Below are 18809 nucleotides of genomic sequence, written 5' to 3'. Positions count from 1 at the left end.
CTCCGTACCTATAAGCACCACAAAACAGACCATGTCAATGTCACCCAGGATGAGATGTCGGCTTTGAGAACGCTAAAAAAAGATGATGCCATTATCTTAAAACCTAGCGATAAATGTAAGGGTTTTGTGATACTTGACAAAACTGACTATGTAGAGAAAGCTAACAACATTTTAGGAGATCGATCCAACTACGAACAACTGAAAAGAAATCCAGTTCCCAGGGTAGAGGCCTTGACTAAACGTACCCTAAAGCAGGTTACCAGTAACAAGCTTGATGACAATGTCATTCATGACCTAACACCTAACCATAGCCGTATCCCCTTGTTTTACGGGCTTCCCAAAGATCATAAACCGGGGGTCCCTCTTCGTCCCGTGATTTCAGCTTGTGGAGGCCCAACAGAGAAAACATCTTGTCTCATTGAACGTGTTTTGAGCCAATTGCTGAGATATGTGCCTACTCACCTACGGGACACCAAACATTTTTTGGACCATCTCGCTGACTACCAGCGACAACACACGATGCCAAGTGACATCATATTTTTCAGCATAGACGTAGTAAACCTGTATGGTTCCATTCCTTTAGATGAGGCAGTGGAGGCTGTTCGGGAAAAGTTGCAGGAGCATGTTACTGATATCAACATGTTCGGTTTGACACCCGATGACGTATGCACACTCCTGGACCAGTGTCTGAGGAATAACGTCTTTTGCTTTGACAAAGATTTCTACAAACAGAAAGTGGGAATCGCGATGGGTAACCCTTGCGCCCCTCCCGTTGCTATCCTCTTCCTAGACAGGCTGGAAAGACTGGCTTTACAAAACAGGGAGGCCAAGCCCGACCTGCTCTTGCGATACATTGATGATTACGGGGGAATCTGGACCCACGGGGAGGAAGCCCTGAAAGATTTCCTAGCGTATTTGAACTCACTTCATCCTACAGTAAAATTCACGATGGAGTTCACGAAGCAGGACTCGGGGGTCCCATACCTAGATACCCTGGTCTCTGTCGTTTCTGACAATGACATCACATTTCTGGCCACTGAACTGTACATTAAGCCTACCAACTCGGGCATAGTGCTTCATTTCTCTTCAGCTCATCCGTCCTCGACCAAAATTAGCATGGCTAGGAACCAGTTTAGAAGGGCCATAGCAGTATCGTCGAATAAGGACAGGGAAGAAAAGAGCGTGACAAAAATGTGGAATCTCCTTTCTAGCAACGGGTACCCTGAAAACGTGCTTAGGAGAACTCTAAGGGAAGCGAAAGCTGACACTAAACGGGGTTCTACAAAAGAGGATGTAGATGGCTTCTTGACTCTACCATATGTGGACGAGAAATTATTGAGCCGGGTGAAAGGTGTGGTGCGCAGGTCGGGAATGAACATCCGACTTGCTTGGCGAAACAAAAACAAACTGAAAAACGCGCTAGTCAGGTCAGCCTTCTCACCTCCTCTCTGTCCGGGTGCCAGTCGCGGGTGCTACTGCTGTAAGTGTGGCTTAGCAGGGAGATGCACGACCAAAAATGTGGTTTACAGGATCACGTGTACTCTCTGCAAGGAACAGCCGGCGGTGTATGTGGGAGAGAGCAAACGTCCTGTCAGACTGCGTTTTAACGAGCATGTGAGGAACATGCTGAGTGCGACTCCCGACACCCCCCTCGGAGACCACTTTAGAGTGGCTCACGGTCAGCTGTCATTAGACAGAGGGGCGGATCTACCACTTACGGTGGAGATACTGCACCAGGCTCTGGACTACCCAGACAGAAAGATATCAGAGTCCATCACTATCAGAGATTCGGAGCCCTCCCTGAACGAACGTCTTGTGTCTTGGCCTATCATATAAGTGTGTAAGATAGCGTATGCAGCGTGTGAATTCGAGTCATCGATCGTATCGAATATTCAAAAAGTGTTATGATGAGTTATATGTCCTGATTTTGTCTCGTTTTTTATCGCTCGTTTTATGTATGTGTGTTCGGTACATCGGAAACATCTTAGCATAACCAAGGATGTTCTTCCATTGAAGTCTTATGTAAACAAATACCGCGAGATGAATTTCGAAATATGAAAATAGGCTGCCGTCTGTCTGCTGTAACCGTTTTTGTCTTCTACATTGTTCTTCTTTCGTTTGATAATGGTCTGTTGGCCGAAATATCACGTAAATAAAAAGGTGATTTTTCATTAATTTTGCTATAGATTCGAGGAAAAAGGTCAATGTTTTTCTTTCATATAATTGTATCTATCATGTTCCTCGCCAGAGCACTGGCAAACATTAATAGGAAAGAGGTAGGCTCATATAAAATACAACAAAAGTCTATTGGAATTGCAATAACACCTAAGCAAATTGCACAAAAAAAAAAACGTGCAATGTCATTGATCCCAAACAGTTGAAAATGACTGATGAATTCCATGAAAGATTATCGGAAATAAAACCAAAGAAATACATGCATCAAAATTCGCAAAAAGCACCCAACGTCTCTGCAGTCGACAATTGTCTTCGGAATACCTCTGAGATGATACTTGGATGATACTCATCTAGGCAATCATCAATCATTTCAGCACTTGCACGCAATGTTGCATGCTAAACTCGGCCGTTAAGTGGTTTCAAGCGCGGGACGACTTTGCTGGGCTCCTCTGAAACCATGAAACCACGAGTTACCCTCCGTCCACGGGGCATACATGTCTAGACAGAAAACCGGTTTGGAAAGCCAGAGTCGAGACTTTCTGCGCTCATGTACCCGCTATCCGTGCCTCTTGCGGGATGGATGATGTATATGCCTGGATAAAGGCGTTATTTATATTAATTTTTGCCGAACAATTTGCGAGCTCACATATTACATACATTACATAGCTTACATATTTGAGAGCTCATGTCTTTTTGTTTTCAATTCTTTTCGCGTGCTCGATTTAACCCGGCAGTTGCTGGGGTATTTCGCCACCCACCGTTTGCTGGGGGGGGGGCGTTAAACGCCCCCAGCCGATAACTCGAGAACCAATAGGCGCAGCGAAACGCACGAGGCGGCAAACGAAAGAACGCGACGAGACGCTTCAGATGAGTACTTTAAAGTTGAATTTGGAGGTCACAGGTCGGGTCAAGGTCAGGTCAAACACCTGAAATCGGGCTTTCAGTAGCATGGATTTCAGGACTTCGCAATGGGCGCCTCTCGTCATAAACTCTGTCAAAACGGTGCGCAATCCATCATATAAGGCCTACAAGAGTGCCAGCTCCATGTAGGGGTCAGTCAAGCATAGGTCAGGGTCAAGGTCAGGTCAAACGGGTAGACAAATATCCCCGAAAATCAAAACTGATATTCGCAGCCTGTGACACATGTTTTAAGTGTAATTTGGGGCGTAGAACACGATGGTGACATTCATTTTATCATATGTGTACGTGTTTGGCTCAAAAAGTTCAATTTAACAAATGCATGTATCATGGTCGTGAAGTAGTCACGAGAAATTGCCAAGATTCAGTTCAAAAATTTTTAAAATGCTGAACAATAATCAATAATCGAAGATAGCCATTCCATTGCTCAAGGTATTGGCAGTCTAATGGCGTTTACGGCATGTCTGTATGTCTATTCTGTGATTTTATATGATTTTTTGAACATATGCCGTTTTTGGTCGAAATCTCAGAAATCATGACGTCACCAAAACCTCGATAACTCAAAAATTTTCCGACCAATTTTTTTGAAACTTTAACACAATAAACTTCAATCAATTCCCTACAGGTACCCTAAATTTGGATGCTATGGCCCGGCGAAAAAAGTGGGGGCGTTTAACGCCCCCCCCCCCCCCCCAGCAACTCGCGGGTTAACGGTCTGACAATGCATTATGAAAGTAAAAGTTTCACTTTGGACATGCCTAGCTAAAACACCTAATAAAACATCATTGATTTTGTCGCCCAGCCTCTACATGTATAGCTTTCGACCAGCTAGAAGACAGGTCTCAGTGCTTTTTTCTTCAAGCTTAGACTCAGCAATGCATGGTGAGGTAAGACATTATATACTGGGGATTATCATTCAGGACTCTCTTACGTGGACACAGTGAGAAGCTGTGCTGCAAATAATTAAAAGTCGCGATTCGACGGTCCAAGAGCTTGTTGCTCAATCATTGCGGAATTGAATTAAGTTGACACTCACTTTAAAAAGGAATAATTTTAGCAGGACATTCTGAAAACGCACACCATGGGGCGAATAATTGGCAGCAATTAATGCCTGTCAACGTAAAAACTGAGTATATAGCACCATACCAATCTGACGGAAATAACGATGCCCGTACTTATATAACCAAATGAGTAAGATCACGTCTGATTCAGTTGATCACATATTCTGCCCATTCAGGGCGATCAGAAACAATCGCGTTACCAGATGGATGGATAGCTCATAAGTTAACGGTACAAGCTGCGCAGCTGCACACAGTGCTAGTGTTGCTGTTGTCCGGTGAGCAATATGCTGATAGTTCTGTTCATTTTTCAGCCGACGAGCAGAGTGCATTTAAATGAGAAACACTTAAAACCCGCAAACCGATCTGCGCTTCTCATCTCTGACCAGTATGAGTTACGGCCTCATGCTTCTTGTTCGAACTATTTGTTAGTTGTGGCCTTTGGCCTCTTGTTCCAACTGTGGGCTAATAATCTGTCGTCCCAATGTCACTTTCTTCTCACACGGCTCCATTTGTCTCCAATTTGCGTGCTTTTCTCTGCTCAGCCGAGAAATACGCTCCTTGAAATATATATGTAGGTAAGAAGTTTCTGGCCACTTCGACGCCCGTCCAGTCAGATAGTGAGCCGCCACAACGGGTGGGTGTACCACAGGGCAGCGTTGCAGGACCGCTGCTTTGTTGCTCACAGGATGGGCGGCGGCAGACGCCGATGTGCTGGGGGGGGGGGAGGGAGGAGAGAGAGGGAGTGAGGGGAGAGGGGGAGGAGCAGACGGTGACCAGTGCATGTGAAGGCGAGCGGACCCGGCAGCTCCAACAGTAGAAGCGCGGCATTGTTTGGCTTCCGGTGGACGCGGCAGCGCGGTCGAATTCGTGCACCTAGCGCGAAATATGGCGACTAGGATTCACCGGTGAGGCTTGCAGGCTGCTTAGTGGTTAGTCTCGTGAATCGCTTCATTCACTTCTTGTAACATTCGAAGGTAAATGAAGCAAAGACCTTTCGTAAGTCAATACTCCAAGTCGTTATAAAATCGCTAATCGTAAATCCGTAGTTAAGTCGGTAAATCGTTAGTAAAGTTAAAATTGGATACATGCTAGAATGGACATCTGGAGAGTAGCCTCTGTGTGATGTCTTAACTTTGTTAGGTCATTAAGCTCATTAAGTATCTACGCGTTCAAATCAAGCCTATTCTCCATATCAACCTCCCACGAGAGAAGGCCGCCGCCGCAGCCGCCCAGGGCACGTGTAGCTCAACACACGTGCGCAAAGCAAATAAACTATACGCACGCTCTGCAGCGACAGAGCGCGATTGACCTCGCGCTCTCACTCCGGGAGTTGACCCCTCCCCCTCCTCTCTCTCTCTCTCTCTCTCTCTCTCTCTCTCTCTCTCTCTCTCTCTCTCTCTCTCTCTCTCTCTCTCTCTCTCTCTCTCTCTCTCTCTCTCTCTCTCTCTCTCTCTCTCTCTCTCTCTCTCTCTCTCTCTCTCTCTCTCCCTCTCTCTCTCTCTGTCTATCTCTCTCCCTCTCTCTCTCTCTCTCTCTCTCTCTCTCTCTCTCTCTCTCTCTCTCTCTCTCTCTCTCTCTCTCCCTTGCCCTCTCTCGGGTCTGTTTTTATCGGAGCAATCGGGGTTGAAACCAGGTCATTCGAGGTGATGCATTCTTTCAACATTCTCACAGTTTTCTTTTGTTGTGCTGAATCCAGCCTTGAAGATGTAGTAATTATAGGTACTTAAGTTACGCAGGTTTTCAAGGACAAAATCAGTCAGTTATTGTCGTGACGCCTTTTTAATATCACCTAAAATGTCTTTATATGCTGCCTCTTGAGTTGCAGAGTCGAAAGATTTCGGTGACTCCGACTCCGGTCTCCAAAATCGCTCCAAATCCGACTCCTGTCAGGACTGTCTACTCCGACCGACTCCGACCTACTCTGACTTCGACTCCTACTCCGACTCCGCAGCTCTATAGTTGCCCCAATAAACCCCACACCCAATCCAGGAGTGGGTGTTTGGAGTGGGTGTTTCTCACCTCTAAATAACGACTCTCCTCTTCAGGTCTCGTGCGCCCCTTGGTCTCCCAGTACAACTCCGGGCATGAAAACTGGGTGGGGAAGGGAGAGACGCCGGGACACCTTTTTACTCGAGTTTACAAATGAGTAGCCAATCCAACGATAATCTACAAACCGTGCTAACAATCCACCAATCTCACTGATCGATCAATAAAGCAAGTAGCAACTCAAAAACATCGCGACCTCAGTGCCTACGGAGACTGATCGGCGAGCTTTCCCAAGATTTCACCGAATCGAAGCTCAATCGATCGAGTATTTGCAATATGCAACTCATGCAGAATCGTGCAATCGTTCGACGGAGTGAGAGGAATTCCCCTGTAGCCACCAGCATCGGAAAACCCAACGGAAAGTACGCGTTTGGAAACGCGCTTCTTGATGCACGCTGCAGCGCGATTCGATTACGACGGTTCGTGAATTGCAAGATCCAACGCCAATCTGAATCTCTACTTTCCTGGCATTGATGCCACAAGTGAGTCAACCAACTGCACAAAATTTAACGGTATAAGATGCCAGATGCCAATCATGCTTACAAAATAAAATGACAAAACAAACGCCCCTTACGTGACCACATAGAAACGCACCCGACCAACCACAAGCAAAGCTCACTCAACAACGCCCTCCCTAGGCTACTCACCATCAGTCGTGACCTCCTGTGACCTCGCTGTGGCCTCCGGTCCTTCGGTGATCTATCCTGGTCCTTGTTGCTCGCGCGGCGACCCCGCGAACCCCAACACACTCCGCGCGCGCCTCTTGAATGAGCGCGCGCTGTGCGGCGCAGCGGCGCGCCGGCCGGCGTCTGGCTAGTTGACTGACTGCCCGCTAGGTGGCAGGCCAAGTCGGGTGGCCGGAAAGGCCGAAGCTTTCGACGGAGCGGACAGGGGACGGGTCGAGTTGTAGGGGCGGGCGGGCACGCGGGATGGGAGCTTTCTGGGGGTGGGAGGCGTACTGCCGTGGCCAAAGCGCATGTGCCAAAATACTTAACGACAGCATTGGATTCAGGGACCGACACCTCACAGACCCATGGACCCTGAGTCCCAGGGGACTCGGTAAGGCCCTGCACACTGCACACTGCACAGGCTAGAAAGGACAATAGAATCCTTCGAGGTCTCGAGGGAGCTGTCAGCCTCTGAAGGCCCCAGCAGCATTTGCGATTCTTACACCAGCGCTTCTGAATGCACCAGTACCTACACCGCCCTCCGCGGCTTCCAAGGGTCCCCTGGTAGACATCTCACGGCCCACGCTGGACTCAAAGAGCCTCGCACATAGGCGCGGGAGCCGGGGGGCAGTGGGGGCAGCTTGCCCCCCAACTCTGGGGCTGTGGGGCAGTGCCCCCACAGCTTTGAGACGGAATACCACACTTTTTTTGCAAATGTTTTCTTTTTTTGTTGAAAAAGCCGAGGGGTGAAAAATAAGTGGCCTAAAACCGGTAAGAAAACTAGATTTGGGGGTACCCTAGGTTAATCTCTATTATGGTGTGCCCCCCCCCCCCCAGTCGGAAAGTAGTTCCCGCGCCCCTGGCCTCGCGGCTCGCACTGTCGTACTTAGTATGCTGGTCAATATCGGTATCTATCTAAGCTCATTATAAGGCCAAATGTGGTAATTCAATTCACAGTCTCTAGACAATTGTTCAAACCATTCAGAAAAGCAAGCGGAAGGACGGACCTGTTCCGAGAAAAAAAGAGATTGACCGTCATTCTCTCATCGTTTCTACAATATCTATTGTTTTCGAGGTTACATACGGGACCTAGCACCGACAGTGCTGGGAGAATTACTCCTGGGCGTCAGAGTTTTCTCGTTTAAAAAGATCTGATCAATAGGTACTCAGTTGTACTTCGACGCATTTTGTCACCCTTAAATCAGCGAAAGTGTCAAACCAATCGGTCACTCAACGTGACTGAGTGATCACACCACCGACCAGGATATGTAACAGTTCGCATCTGATAAAAAAAAACTAGGGAGAGGGCACAAAATATCTCGCTATCTATTATCTACCTATCTATCAAAATATCCCAAGATGTATATGAGGGCGCGGAGTCGTTCCTTGATCAGTGCACGGACTACGGAGCCCATAGATATACAGACATACAGACGGAGCCGCTATCGGCTATACCAGCCATACGCGGGAGCGTGTACGGCGGTACAGTCTACACGCAGGCGCTGTACCGTAGTGTCATCTAGCGGCAGTTTTGACAACTAACCTGAGAAACCACCGGGGGTGCGCTGCATGGCAAATGTTCGTGTCAGCGGTACATTTTTGGGTTGTAACTTGTAACCGTCTCGTATGCTATTGAATGACTGCAGACTGGTTTTGATTTTCCATTCAAACACACCTCGTTTCTAACGGGTGTTTAAGCTTGCCTTATGGCTTGCATCTCTCCGTTCCTTCGCGCTATGCTCGGTCTGAGTAAACCATTTCCATCAGCCGTTCACTGCGCCTTCTGTTCATAAACATTCCATTGTTCGAGACAGCTTTGAACAATCTATGAAAATACTCATGACTGCCTGAATCGAACAAGATAGCAATGTGGATGGCGCACAATCGACAACCCTCAGTCACATAAAGACAACCAAGTCCAAGAGATCGACGCATACATAACGTACATATTCGGAGGCCAAACGCTCTTCCAAAATCTTCACCGAAATAAATTCAAAAATATATCAATGGTATATTTGTATTAATACCCAATATAACGTGCCCAAAAGCTCTATTCGGGAAACGAGTGCATAAGTGACAAATCATATGCTACATAACCGGTTAGATATTGCGTAATTAACAAACTGAAGATTGCACCTTATGTTACGAGTAAATATGAACATCTCAACACATAAAATGATCACCATTAACAAGACATATGACATTTTCGACACTGAAATTGGTTAATAGTTGAGCTACACAGGATACAAACTGAACAAAATCAAACCTCTTTCGTGTTCAATCAATACCAAACGCACTATAATAAAATCGAACAGGCTAGTTAGTAAAAAACAGAGGCATTGATCAAACCAATATTTTCATCTCGAATACATATTTGGTGCGCCAACACTGCAATCTCAAGCATAATCTTTTTTTCTGCAGGGACTAGGTTTTGTTATCACACGTGATCACTATTTGAAGAAACAAAATTTAATGTTTGATGCTCGTAACATAAACATTCACTTCACGAAACTTTTCCAATAGGCACGGGCGCTTCCAAAGGGTAATATAATTGGGATGCGATGATTTTGCTGAAAGCTGAGGTGTTTTACAGGGTTATTCACCATTTAGCGTCGTTTGAAACATCTCGTTCATTATCCCGCATAAGCAAACCACAGGGCACAGGTGGACCTATTTCACACACAGCAAACGACACACAAACACACCATAGAATCTCACACTGCGTAACAAACGAACAAGCAAAGAAATAATTCGACAGCGCAGTCGTTGTGCTAAGGTGCCACCCAACAAGCCCAATGGTGTCAATATACATCCACCAAAACTGTGTACCACAAACAACACACAAACAAACCTATACACACACAACTCGCGATTGAAAGAGAAAAATCAAGACCGACAACTTCTGTCAGTCTGTTCATCTAAAGTGACGAAAGAATAAATGGCATCTTTGCAACAGATGTCCTCTGACACAGATAACAGTAGTACTGGATTGGAAACAGAATATTGGCAGTTGCAGTAAGAGGCCGAATGTTTTTATGCGACGGCGCCAAAATGGGATTCTCGCGTGCTGCTGGGTGGATAATTTGTGTGCTGTGTATTGCAAGAAATCGTCATTTTTGTGTTTTGTCGTTTACATTTAAAATCGAAGCTACCAATGTTACTTTCATTTGCTTAAAAAATTAAAGTATTTCACTTTTAATTTGATTATTTAGAGGGCACAATGCGTGGTGTTTTCTTTTAAAAACAAAGCGTGGAGCAAAGCCTTACATACGTATAGGTACATCAACAATGAATGAGGGGAATGAGCGGTAAAAAAACTGCCGTTCTGGCTACAACCCAACGAACCAAGAGGGACAAAAGATTAAAACAGGAGATGTCTCACATGCCACCTATTCGCTTTTCTCACCGAAACATCTCTACGGGCTCAGTGGGTTGGCGCCATGGGTCACCGTGACCGGGCTGAGTGAAATCAGGACTATTCCGCTGCATGTGTGAGCTGCATTTCAGAAAGGAAGATTTCGAAGATGATCGGTCATTTCGCACCGGCATGCAGAGACAGCGCCGTCGGCTCAAGAGCGGCGCAGTCCTGTCAGTATTGACCAGCGTGGATTACGCGATGCCCCCTGTGCACGAGCGGCCAGCGAAACTAGCCATGGCATCCGCATGCCACTCACACCAGAAGCAGGTTATGAAGGACCAGACCGATGCGTTCTTCACGAATGACAATGTCAGCTATCAGGTGGCAACTACAACTGGTCGAGTGTCCGACAGTTCCTGGAGAATGAGGCGGTACTCCGAAGTCGAACTAGGGCCTCAGATGGTGGTCACTAGTCACGTTTCAGCCCCGCCGACGCCTCCGCCCGAATGGCACCATCAGCATCACAGCAGGAGTGACAGCAGGATGGTGCTCTTGTCATCCAGGAGCCAGTGGCCGCGGTGGCGAAATTCACTGAAATGGAGGAACTGGATGACAGCGCCAAGGCCTCCCTGGGACACAGCTCTGGCGCCTTGGCACGCTCGGCCACCAGGCGTAACAAGTACGGTGCCTCCGCCAGCCTGCTTATCTATCTTGGGGATACGCCACTGGAGGTACGACTGGAGAAAGACGAGGAAGACATCGACCTCATCGTGAGGATCTGCCATATTTGGAGGCAACTGCCGAAGACGGAAGCTAACAGGAACCAGCTGCTGGTCTGCGATCAACCAAGAAGGGGCGAAGATAGTCGTAAACCGGGATGTCGAACTGATCGGAAGTCGTTTGCAATGATAGCCACGACGTCCTTAGGAGCCTCCTTCCAGAGATGTATGCGACGGTTTTCAATCTATTTGCTGGAAAGTGTGGAAACATGGTAACTGATAAGTGAGGCAGACACTCAAGACAGTGCTGTCCATCGAAAGTCAGGAAGCAGACACCCCAGCGGCAATCGGATTGCACCCCAGGTGCAACCCGATCGAGGAGCGACAAGAGGCCAAAGCTCAGCAGGGTCAAGAAGACGTAAGGCGGGGAAGTAAGGTCGCTGATGAAAATGGGAGGGCAGGCGAAGCGAAGTGACGTTTTGTGACGTTGGTTTGAATTGTGACGTTGGGATGGTTCGTTGTGACAGGACTGGTGTCGATTAGCATGTAAATAAAAAGATCAAACTCCCATGTACAAGTACTTTTTGTGGATGAGAGTGGGAAATCATTAAAATAAATCAGTGGCATACGTTCCCTCACCACGGCGAGGAAAGTGTAACCAGCAACGTTTAGTAAAATAAGTTGCCATTATGCAAAAATGCAGCAATAAACACGAGCACGGCTAGATTGCTTCTTTATAAGTTTCATTCACATAAATCTTTTTTTTGCCTGTGTGAGAAGATATCGAAGTCTGGGCACGAAATATTCGGTTCTGTTTTCGGCCTCTTACTGTTATCTGTGCCTCTGATCGTTACCACAAACATAATCAACAGAACAAGGATCATGAGCAATTCGCTGGCTCAACGGTCCATCAACATTGACAGTCCAAAAGGCTATCGTTCTGCCCTCGTGGCGCAAATTTTCGCCATACCTCTGAGAAAGTCGCGACATATTAAACTGAAAACGTGGCCCAGGCTGATGAACAAATAAACGGAAGGCACAGAAACTTATAAATACAGCATTATAAATATCACAAGTAATCTTCTGACTTTTCGAAGCGATATTTCGATACCAACAGAGCGTTACAGTCCTACATTACCGAACACGAGGCTATAGGCTAAGGCAGTGCACCAACACAGCAAACATAGCTCCCGCAGCTGGCTCTTCATTGACAGCAAGCTCTACCGCACAAGCTTCAACCACCCCTGGCCTGTCGAGACGCCGCCCCGAAATTATTCGATATTCTAGCTTTTCAGTTTGAATCGGTAATTTGAATCAGCAAAAAAAAAAATGAAAAGATAAGACAGCCAAGACTAACGAGAGGTATCAACGAAACGTGTAACACTGTGACTACAAAAAAATAATTATTTTACGGAGCATATCTTGTCTATACGTAGAATGTCATTCCAACAGTAACAAACCATAACGTAGCCTTTTCAACGCAAGAAAGACCAATGCGTTGACGAATGACTGAGTAAAGGCAACATTTTTTCATGTTACAAGAAACCCCGAGATTTTCCTTCATCGGTATCACATTTGTAACCGCCCGCAAGCCTTGCATCTGCTTTAGCGTAAATATTTCAGCGGGGCGATCCTTTACCTACAGTGATTATCACCTAGCTGTACGCCCTATCGTCTTAGTAATCTCCTCGAACAGTTAACTCATTCATCAAATCTTACTGCTTACTGACCCACATTGCCATCTCTTCCTCACCAATCCCTTCAAACATGTTCAATCTCAACCAGCTGCTGCTACGTCCCACTTGTCACCAAGCTCTTCAGCATGTCTTCCCACCTCCTTCACATCACATCATCCCACAACGTCTTCCACTAGGCATCCAGCTTAGCCAGCTCGTCCTTGTAGACTCGGACACTCTCGTCGTCATAGAGCACGAAGTAGACGTCCTTCAGGGAGGAGGCCATGACGTTCACGAAGTAGTCGTGAATGGCCTTCAGGATGATACGCGCGGCGTCCGACTTCTCCAGACCTCCTCTGTAGGATGAAATAGATGGTGGGTTACATCATAGACGAGCGGTATTTTGAGTGGATGGTGCAGTAATCATTTGTTTCGGTATTTGAAAGCGTGCATCTCCGATATTGCATATGTGTTGCGATAGTGTTGTGTTGTTACCGTAGATAGTATGCTACCAATAAATAAGTAGTAGGGCGTCTTACCGATGTTAACGGTTGCTGAACGTATCCTACACAGACACCAGCAAATATTTGCTACTAGAATTGTTTTTATTTATGTAAAACAGAAAAGTTCATATTCACTGAGGATTGGCAGAAACTTTTGGCTGCAAGGCGGATTAAACCTCGTCATATAGTAACTGGGAACTGGGACAATGACAGCACCCGAGTTCATCACTTGGTCGTCACTTTTCCCAAGCCTACTAGCGCTCTCTACTCCATCTTACCTGCCACTGCCGATAGATGGCAGCGCGATCGAGGCCAAGTTCTTCTGGTCTGCCACCGCCAGACAGTTCTTTACAGACTTGGCCAGCTTGTCCTCCACGTTCGTATCCGCTGAAGGGGGGACCGGAGAGCGTGAAAACGCGGCTTTATCTCACTTGAGGTCAGCTAACAAGGATAGCCGAGAGGCCAGCTCGGTCAAAAGACTTACCGACGAGCAATCTCGTCCCGTCGCGAAGGTAGTGGTAACACCCGTCCGTCGTTTCCATCCTCAGGATAATCAAATTTTCTCCTCCACGCCTGAACCCCTTTCCAGGCTGGACGAACAACTTTATCCCATGCGGGAAGCTCCGTCCCAGGAGCAGGCTCGAAGCCGGGTGTGGCGAGTGTCAGGGGGCTGGGTGGTCTGTCTGTCCTCGTGATGGGCTCAGTCCCGACATGTCTACAGTGTGCCCACCCAGACCAATGTCTCCCCCTAATTCATATCATCCTCCCGGCTCTGAAATGGTCTCGTCAGACCGAAAGAACCAAACCCAACAAAACAAACAAAACAAACAAAAACCAAAGCAGTGGTATGTGCCGACAGGGTAGTCTCCAGGTGAAAAGCGAGGTAAGTGAAAATAAGCAAACAAACTTTTACAGGTCACATCGATGCCGCTGTTTATTATGATAGTGGAATCACTTTAATTAACGTTACATGAGATCAAGATATGCGTGAAAACAGCAATGCTCCCGCGGGTGCCGGGGCCTGATCCCTGATGTCCCTCAACTCACAGTGTGTGGGCCCGTTCACGTGTATGATCCAGTCGGCGGGCACGTGACTGGTCGGAGACAGCGTGGCTGTAACATAGGCACAGTCACGTGATCAGACAACGCTAGAAGGAACAGGGTTATTGACTGTCGAAACGGCAGGGAATTCAAATGCAATTCCTTGCACCTGTACATGATGAACAATGGCATCACATGAACGATGGTGCAGGCAACATTATGATCAATGACATGAAAAAGGTGCATGTCTTAGTTCGTGCCTCTCAGTCTAACCTAGCCTGGATTTAAATGAAAAATAGCCTGATAAATAAAGTCAGTTACAGCTATGCTATCCATTCCCTTGCAAATGTAAATTTATGAATTAACCTAGCATTTTCCCTGACAGAGAACCTGCACACCTTTCGCCCAACCAGCTCTATCCCTCCTACCTCCTCTGCTACTCCCCCCCTCTCTCTCTCTCTCTCTCTCTCTCCTCCCCCTCTCACCTCCACAGGGCGCCAGCGGGCCATGATTCTTCATCAGCTCATCCAGCGCCTTCTTCAGCTGGAACCCCTCGGCGGCCTCCAGAGCAGCCCCCACCTGACCCGCCAGGGGGAACTTGGAACCGGTCGGGTGGACCACCGCCTGCACATTGGCCGCGGCGATGTCCCCCTGGACCACGTGTAGCTGACGGGGGGAGGGAGGGGTCAGGCACGATCAACGGTGGTCTTGTAGGGCAACACTATCTATTGACGATGAAAGGTAGAATGAAACGTTTCCGCAACATTAACTATAAAGACGTTAAAATATACAACTAAAGAATACGTTACGGAACCAGGTTATCGTAGCATTTCAAATCAAGCAATAACTATTTGTAAAGATCTAAATGCAGGTTACTTTTATTATGAAAACATAAGCCAAAAGAAAAGAAAAAAAAGAAGAAAAATATCGAAGATATTCGCACAAGAAGACCTGAGGAATAGACAGACATGTGAACTCAAGATGTTTGCATACTTTGCAAGTAACAGCACGGTAGTTTCGGTAGTTAAACCGCCAAAATAGCCCGTGTTTGATGTGCATACCGTTTGTCCAAGGAAGAGCTTCTTCTTGTACAGCGGATTCAGACTGGCGTTGGCCTTTGCTCCTTTTCCAGAAGCTGCGTAATGACATGGAGAGAAATGAATCAGGATTGAACATAACTACGAAATATCCGACCTCCACGCAAAGTAAGCATGCCTACATATTAAATCTTTTTATAGATAAATTTAACCCTGCCCAGAAATCCTCTACGATAGCGATTTCAGTTTAAATATCACTTCAGTCCCTGCAGAGTACTTAGCAAGCCTGAAACAACACGTCTCTTTCTCTCTCCTAATTACTCTCCCCCTCTCCCTCCCTCCCTCCCTTCCTCTCCCACCAACGCCACCAATACACCAATTAAATACCCTTCCCAGCCTCTACCCTCTCCCACACTAGCTGACTTCACCGACTGACCTTTTTTGGGTCGCGGTGTGGGCGCCACCACGCCGACCTTTTTCTGCGCCGGGGTCACCACTGAGGACGCCGAATACTGCGGGGGCACCGCTGTCGTCGATGACGCTGTGTAGGTCAGAGGTCAGAGGTCAAGGTCAGTAAACAAGGGCCAAGATAGGAAGAAAGGGTCATCGCACAGGGTCAAGGTCATTACGTAAGGAAAAATGACGCATTTGCGTGATGAAAATGCCTCTCTTATTTTGCTTGATCGTTTCATGGGTTAGTACCTCGTTGATGGTGTGATAACCGAGCTGAATTCAACAAAGGCCTGTGCATGTAGACTAGCATCAGAGATTAGATTCAGAAGTAAGCAAGAAAAGCAAGAAAACGGCGACTGATGAAAATCTGGTACTCTAGCTACAAATCAATCAACGTCATTCTGAAATCGCCAGTCATCTGATCAAACTGCCCTCTGAAATTCCTTCATCTGACAGAGATTTATTCGATATACTAACCATTCGGGTCTCCCTTCTTCATCAGAAGAAGGGGATGGACCCGGGGCAGTACACCTCCCTGAGGTATCGTAACGCCACGCAAGAACTGAAACAAAACATGATGTTAAATAAAATATATCATTAACATTGTAGCATACCATGTCCATCGTCCACGTACACTGCACTGTGTAGTCTTTTGTCGTTTTTTCACCTACAGTAGTTTTCCGTTTTTCCATCTATCGTATCCAGTTTTCCGTGTTTTTTTTTTCTCACGTTCCAAGTGCAACTTTTGTCACTTATGCCACTTATGCTGCGTATAATTTTTAGTCGTTTGTGACATCCTACCCTGCTCAGTTTTAGTCGTGACCCACCGTGTGAAGCTCCTCGTCATTGGCAATGGCCAGCAGTAGATGTCGCGGTGTGATCCGGCTCTTCTTGTTGTCCCGGGCAGCATTACCGGCCAGCTCCAAAAGTTCGGCTGGGGACAGAGAGATTGTGCCTGGTTAATGGTGTGAGGACGAGGAAATATAGCGAGGGGGATGAGGCATGGGCGGGATACGAGCCACCGCTTTTTAAAACGAAACATTGTCATTGGCCCGAGGAAGATACAAAAATGACACTTCGATGCCTGAAATTACCAAACTTCTCAGCTGAGGCGATCCCCGTTCCCCTGTCTCTCTTGTTAACTATCGCTATTGATTCTTACTGAAGGCATGGATCTCTCCCAAAGACCTTTATAAGGTCCCCAAGACCAACACCTGAGGCACCCTATGACAATATGACATATCTCCAGTGTAGCACCCCCAGTCCCCACCCTTCCTTCCATAACCTACCGCTGAGATATTCCATGACTGCCGCAGTGTAGATGGGAGCTCCCACGGCCACCCGTCGTAGTCGCATCTCGCTGCTCTTCATATACCGATGAATACGACCCACGGGAAACTGAAGTCCCGCGCGGGCGGAGCGCGACGCCGGGCGCCGACGCTTCTTTCCCGTGCGGCTGGTACTCATGGCTGGTGGGGTTTGGTGAGCGAGGCAGTCTGTAAATGGGGAGAGAAGGGGAGGGTAAGAAAGAGGGAGAGAGAGAGAGAGAGAGAGAGAGAGAGAGAGAGAGAGAGAGAGAGAGAGAGAGAGAGAGAGAGAGAGAGAGAGTCAATTAATATTTTATTTTGTAACTAGGGAGGCGAGTCCAGTGGTCTAGCTTGTGTAATGTGCTCTGGGATGCTGCATCAAGTATTCTGGTTGGTAGTGGGAACTTACCAAGTCTGTATTTACCTACACATCTTTACAAGGAAAAGAGTGAATGATCTGATCTAGATGCACAGGAGAACAGGAACTGTAACTGGTGGTGGCAGGGGAGAAAAAGGGTGTCCTGACATACTCTAACCTGAAGGCAGAAGATCTCAAGCAGAAGATCAGAAGATGAGCCTCAGATTTATGTCTGCAATGGATTATCTAGATGAAATTCTGGAGCAAACTACAGAAACATGCAAAACTGAAGGTAAATGAGCTTCCATTTTTGCACAACACTTGAGTGCAATTATTTTACAGGCATTACAAAATGATGCTTTAGCCTATAATTTAAGCTGATCCCTGCTTACTTTCATCCCATGAAGTTATCACAATAGCTAAATTAGCTGGTCAGTGGTTGAGTCTACACGAGGGGGCAGGGTCAGACAAGTGCAATTTTTGCGTCTTGGTGGGGCTAGGGGCACTTGGACATTCCCTCTGAAATCAGGATTAAAGGATGGCAAGTCAAACTCAGACATACATGGCCTAGTTAGCAGTTGAAAATGAAATTAATTTTTGCAGATTGCGGAAACCTTGCCAAGATAAATATGATCTCCTTGCAATGTCATGTGGTGCATCCTGATATTACTCAACTGGTTCAAGTGCTGTTACTGCAACACAAACTGAAACACCAAAGAAAACTGCATCATCATTCGTTATTCATAAGAGAAAGCAAGCAACACTTTTGATTTAACGGTCACTGAGGAAGGCCGGTTCTTCACGGTTCCCTCACACTTTACTTACCTACCAGCTACCTCCTTTCTTACAAAATCCCCTGGAGATTGCGTTGGCGCGACCCGGGCGAACAACGAGTGCCGACGTGCCGCAGAGCTGGCGGACGAGGAAGGGGGCCTGGCGGGGCCGGGGAGGGGAGATCGAATCGAGGGGTCGGGTCCGTCGGGTCACTTGTCGCCTCGGGGAGGGGGGCGGGTCATCTTTATAACCGTAACCACAAAAGCAGTGTTCCATGCTGTTATGCGGGCAGCTGCTCACGTAAGAAGTTGATGATGATTTTACATTATGAGGAGATTTTTTTGTGAAAAATGTTTCAAAAATTACAAGATCTGTTTTGCAGCAGAATGTATGCAATTTAAAGGCAAATTTTTTGGTGAAAAAAGCTTGCAATGTCACATGGTCAAAACGCACCTCCCAAGCATAATATTTTCTTTTATGCGCAACCTATAATAAATGACGTCTATGGAGCTTACAGAACAAATAAAAATTTCAACAATCAAATGCTTTGAAAAATGTTTAACAGCCTTCTCACCTCATAATCTACAACAAAAACCGTTACATCGGGTCTTATAGATAAATTTTAGGCAAATGTTTCCCCGTTTTAGGCGTGTGAAACAAAAGATTTCAGTCGTAGCTTATGACGTAATATATTTAAGAACCAGCCACGCTGAGA

At 46.8% G+C, this 18809-nt stretch overlaps 2 protein-coding genes across 5 annotated transcripts in view; both read right to left on the bottom strand.

Moving 5' to 3' along the window:
• The window catches only part of LOC122366037, a 101911-nt gene extending 94940 nt beyond the window's left edge, over positions 1 to 6971 (bottom strand). For both annotated transcript variants that reach the window (XM_043337793.1, XM_043337795.1), the window contains exon 1: positions 6848 to 6971. The gene's annotated coding sequence lies outside the window, so the exon portion shown is untranslated. The remainder of the gene's footprint in view (positions 1 to 6847) is intronic.
• Positions 6972 to 8867: 1896 nt separating this feature from the next.
• LOC122366048 (core histone macro-H2A.1-like) overlaps positions 8868 to 18809 on the bottom strand; it is a 31773-nt gene continuing 21831 nt past the window's right edge. The window contains exons 1-10 of one of the 3 annotated variants that reach the window (XM_043337814.1): positions 18146 to 18558; positions 16945 to 17151; positions 16483 to 16589; positions 16133 to 16217; positions 15639 to 15743; positions 15227 to 15300; positions 14651 to 14831; positions 14172 to 14237; positions 13403 to 13511; positions 8868 to 12977 (exon numbers count right to left, since the gene is read on the bottom strand). In XM_043337814.1, the coding sequence (XP_043193749.1) occupies positions 12815 to 12977; positions 13403 to 13511; positions 14172 to 14237; positions 14651 to 14831; positions 15227 to 15300; positions 15639 to 15743; positions 16133 to 16217; positions 16483 to 16589; positions 16945 to 17122 (1068 nt within the window). In that variant the 5' untranslated portion in view covers positions 17123 to 17151; positions 18146 to 18558 and the 3' untranslated portion in view covers positions 8868 to 12814. Of the gene's footprint in view, positions 12978 to 13402; positions 13512 to 14171; positions 14238 to 14650; positions 14832 to 15226; positions 15303 to 15638; positions 15744 to 16132; positions 16218 to 16482; positions 16590 to 16944; positions 17152 to 18145; positions 18559 to 18809 lie in introns of those variants that run through there. The other 2 variants (XM_043337815.1, XR_006253826.1) reach the window with 2 other exon arrangements.

Source organism: Amphibalanus amphitrite, unplaced genomic scaffold, assembly GCF_019059575.1.
Source record: "Amphibalanus amphitrite isolate SeventyFive unplaced genomic scaffold, NRLGWU_Aamphi_draft 000780F_arrow, whole genome shotgun sequence".
Classification (NCBI taxonomy): Eukaryota; Metazoa; Arthropoda; class Thecostraca; order Balanomorpha; family Balanidae; genus Amphibalanus; species Amphibalanus amphitrite.
This window is presented reverse-complemented; position numbering and strand designations above follow the sequence as displayed.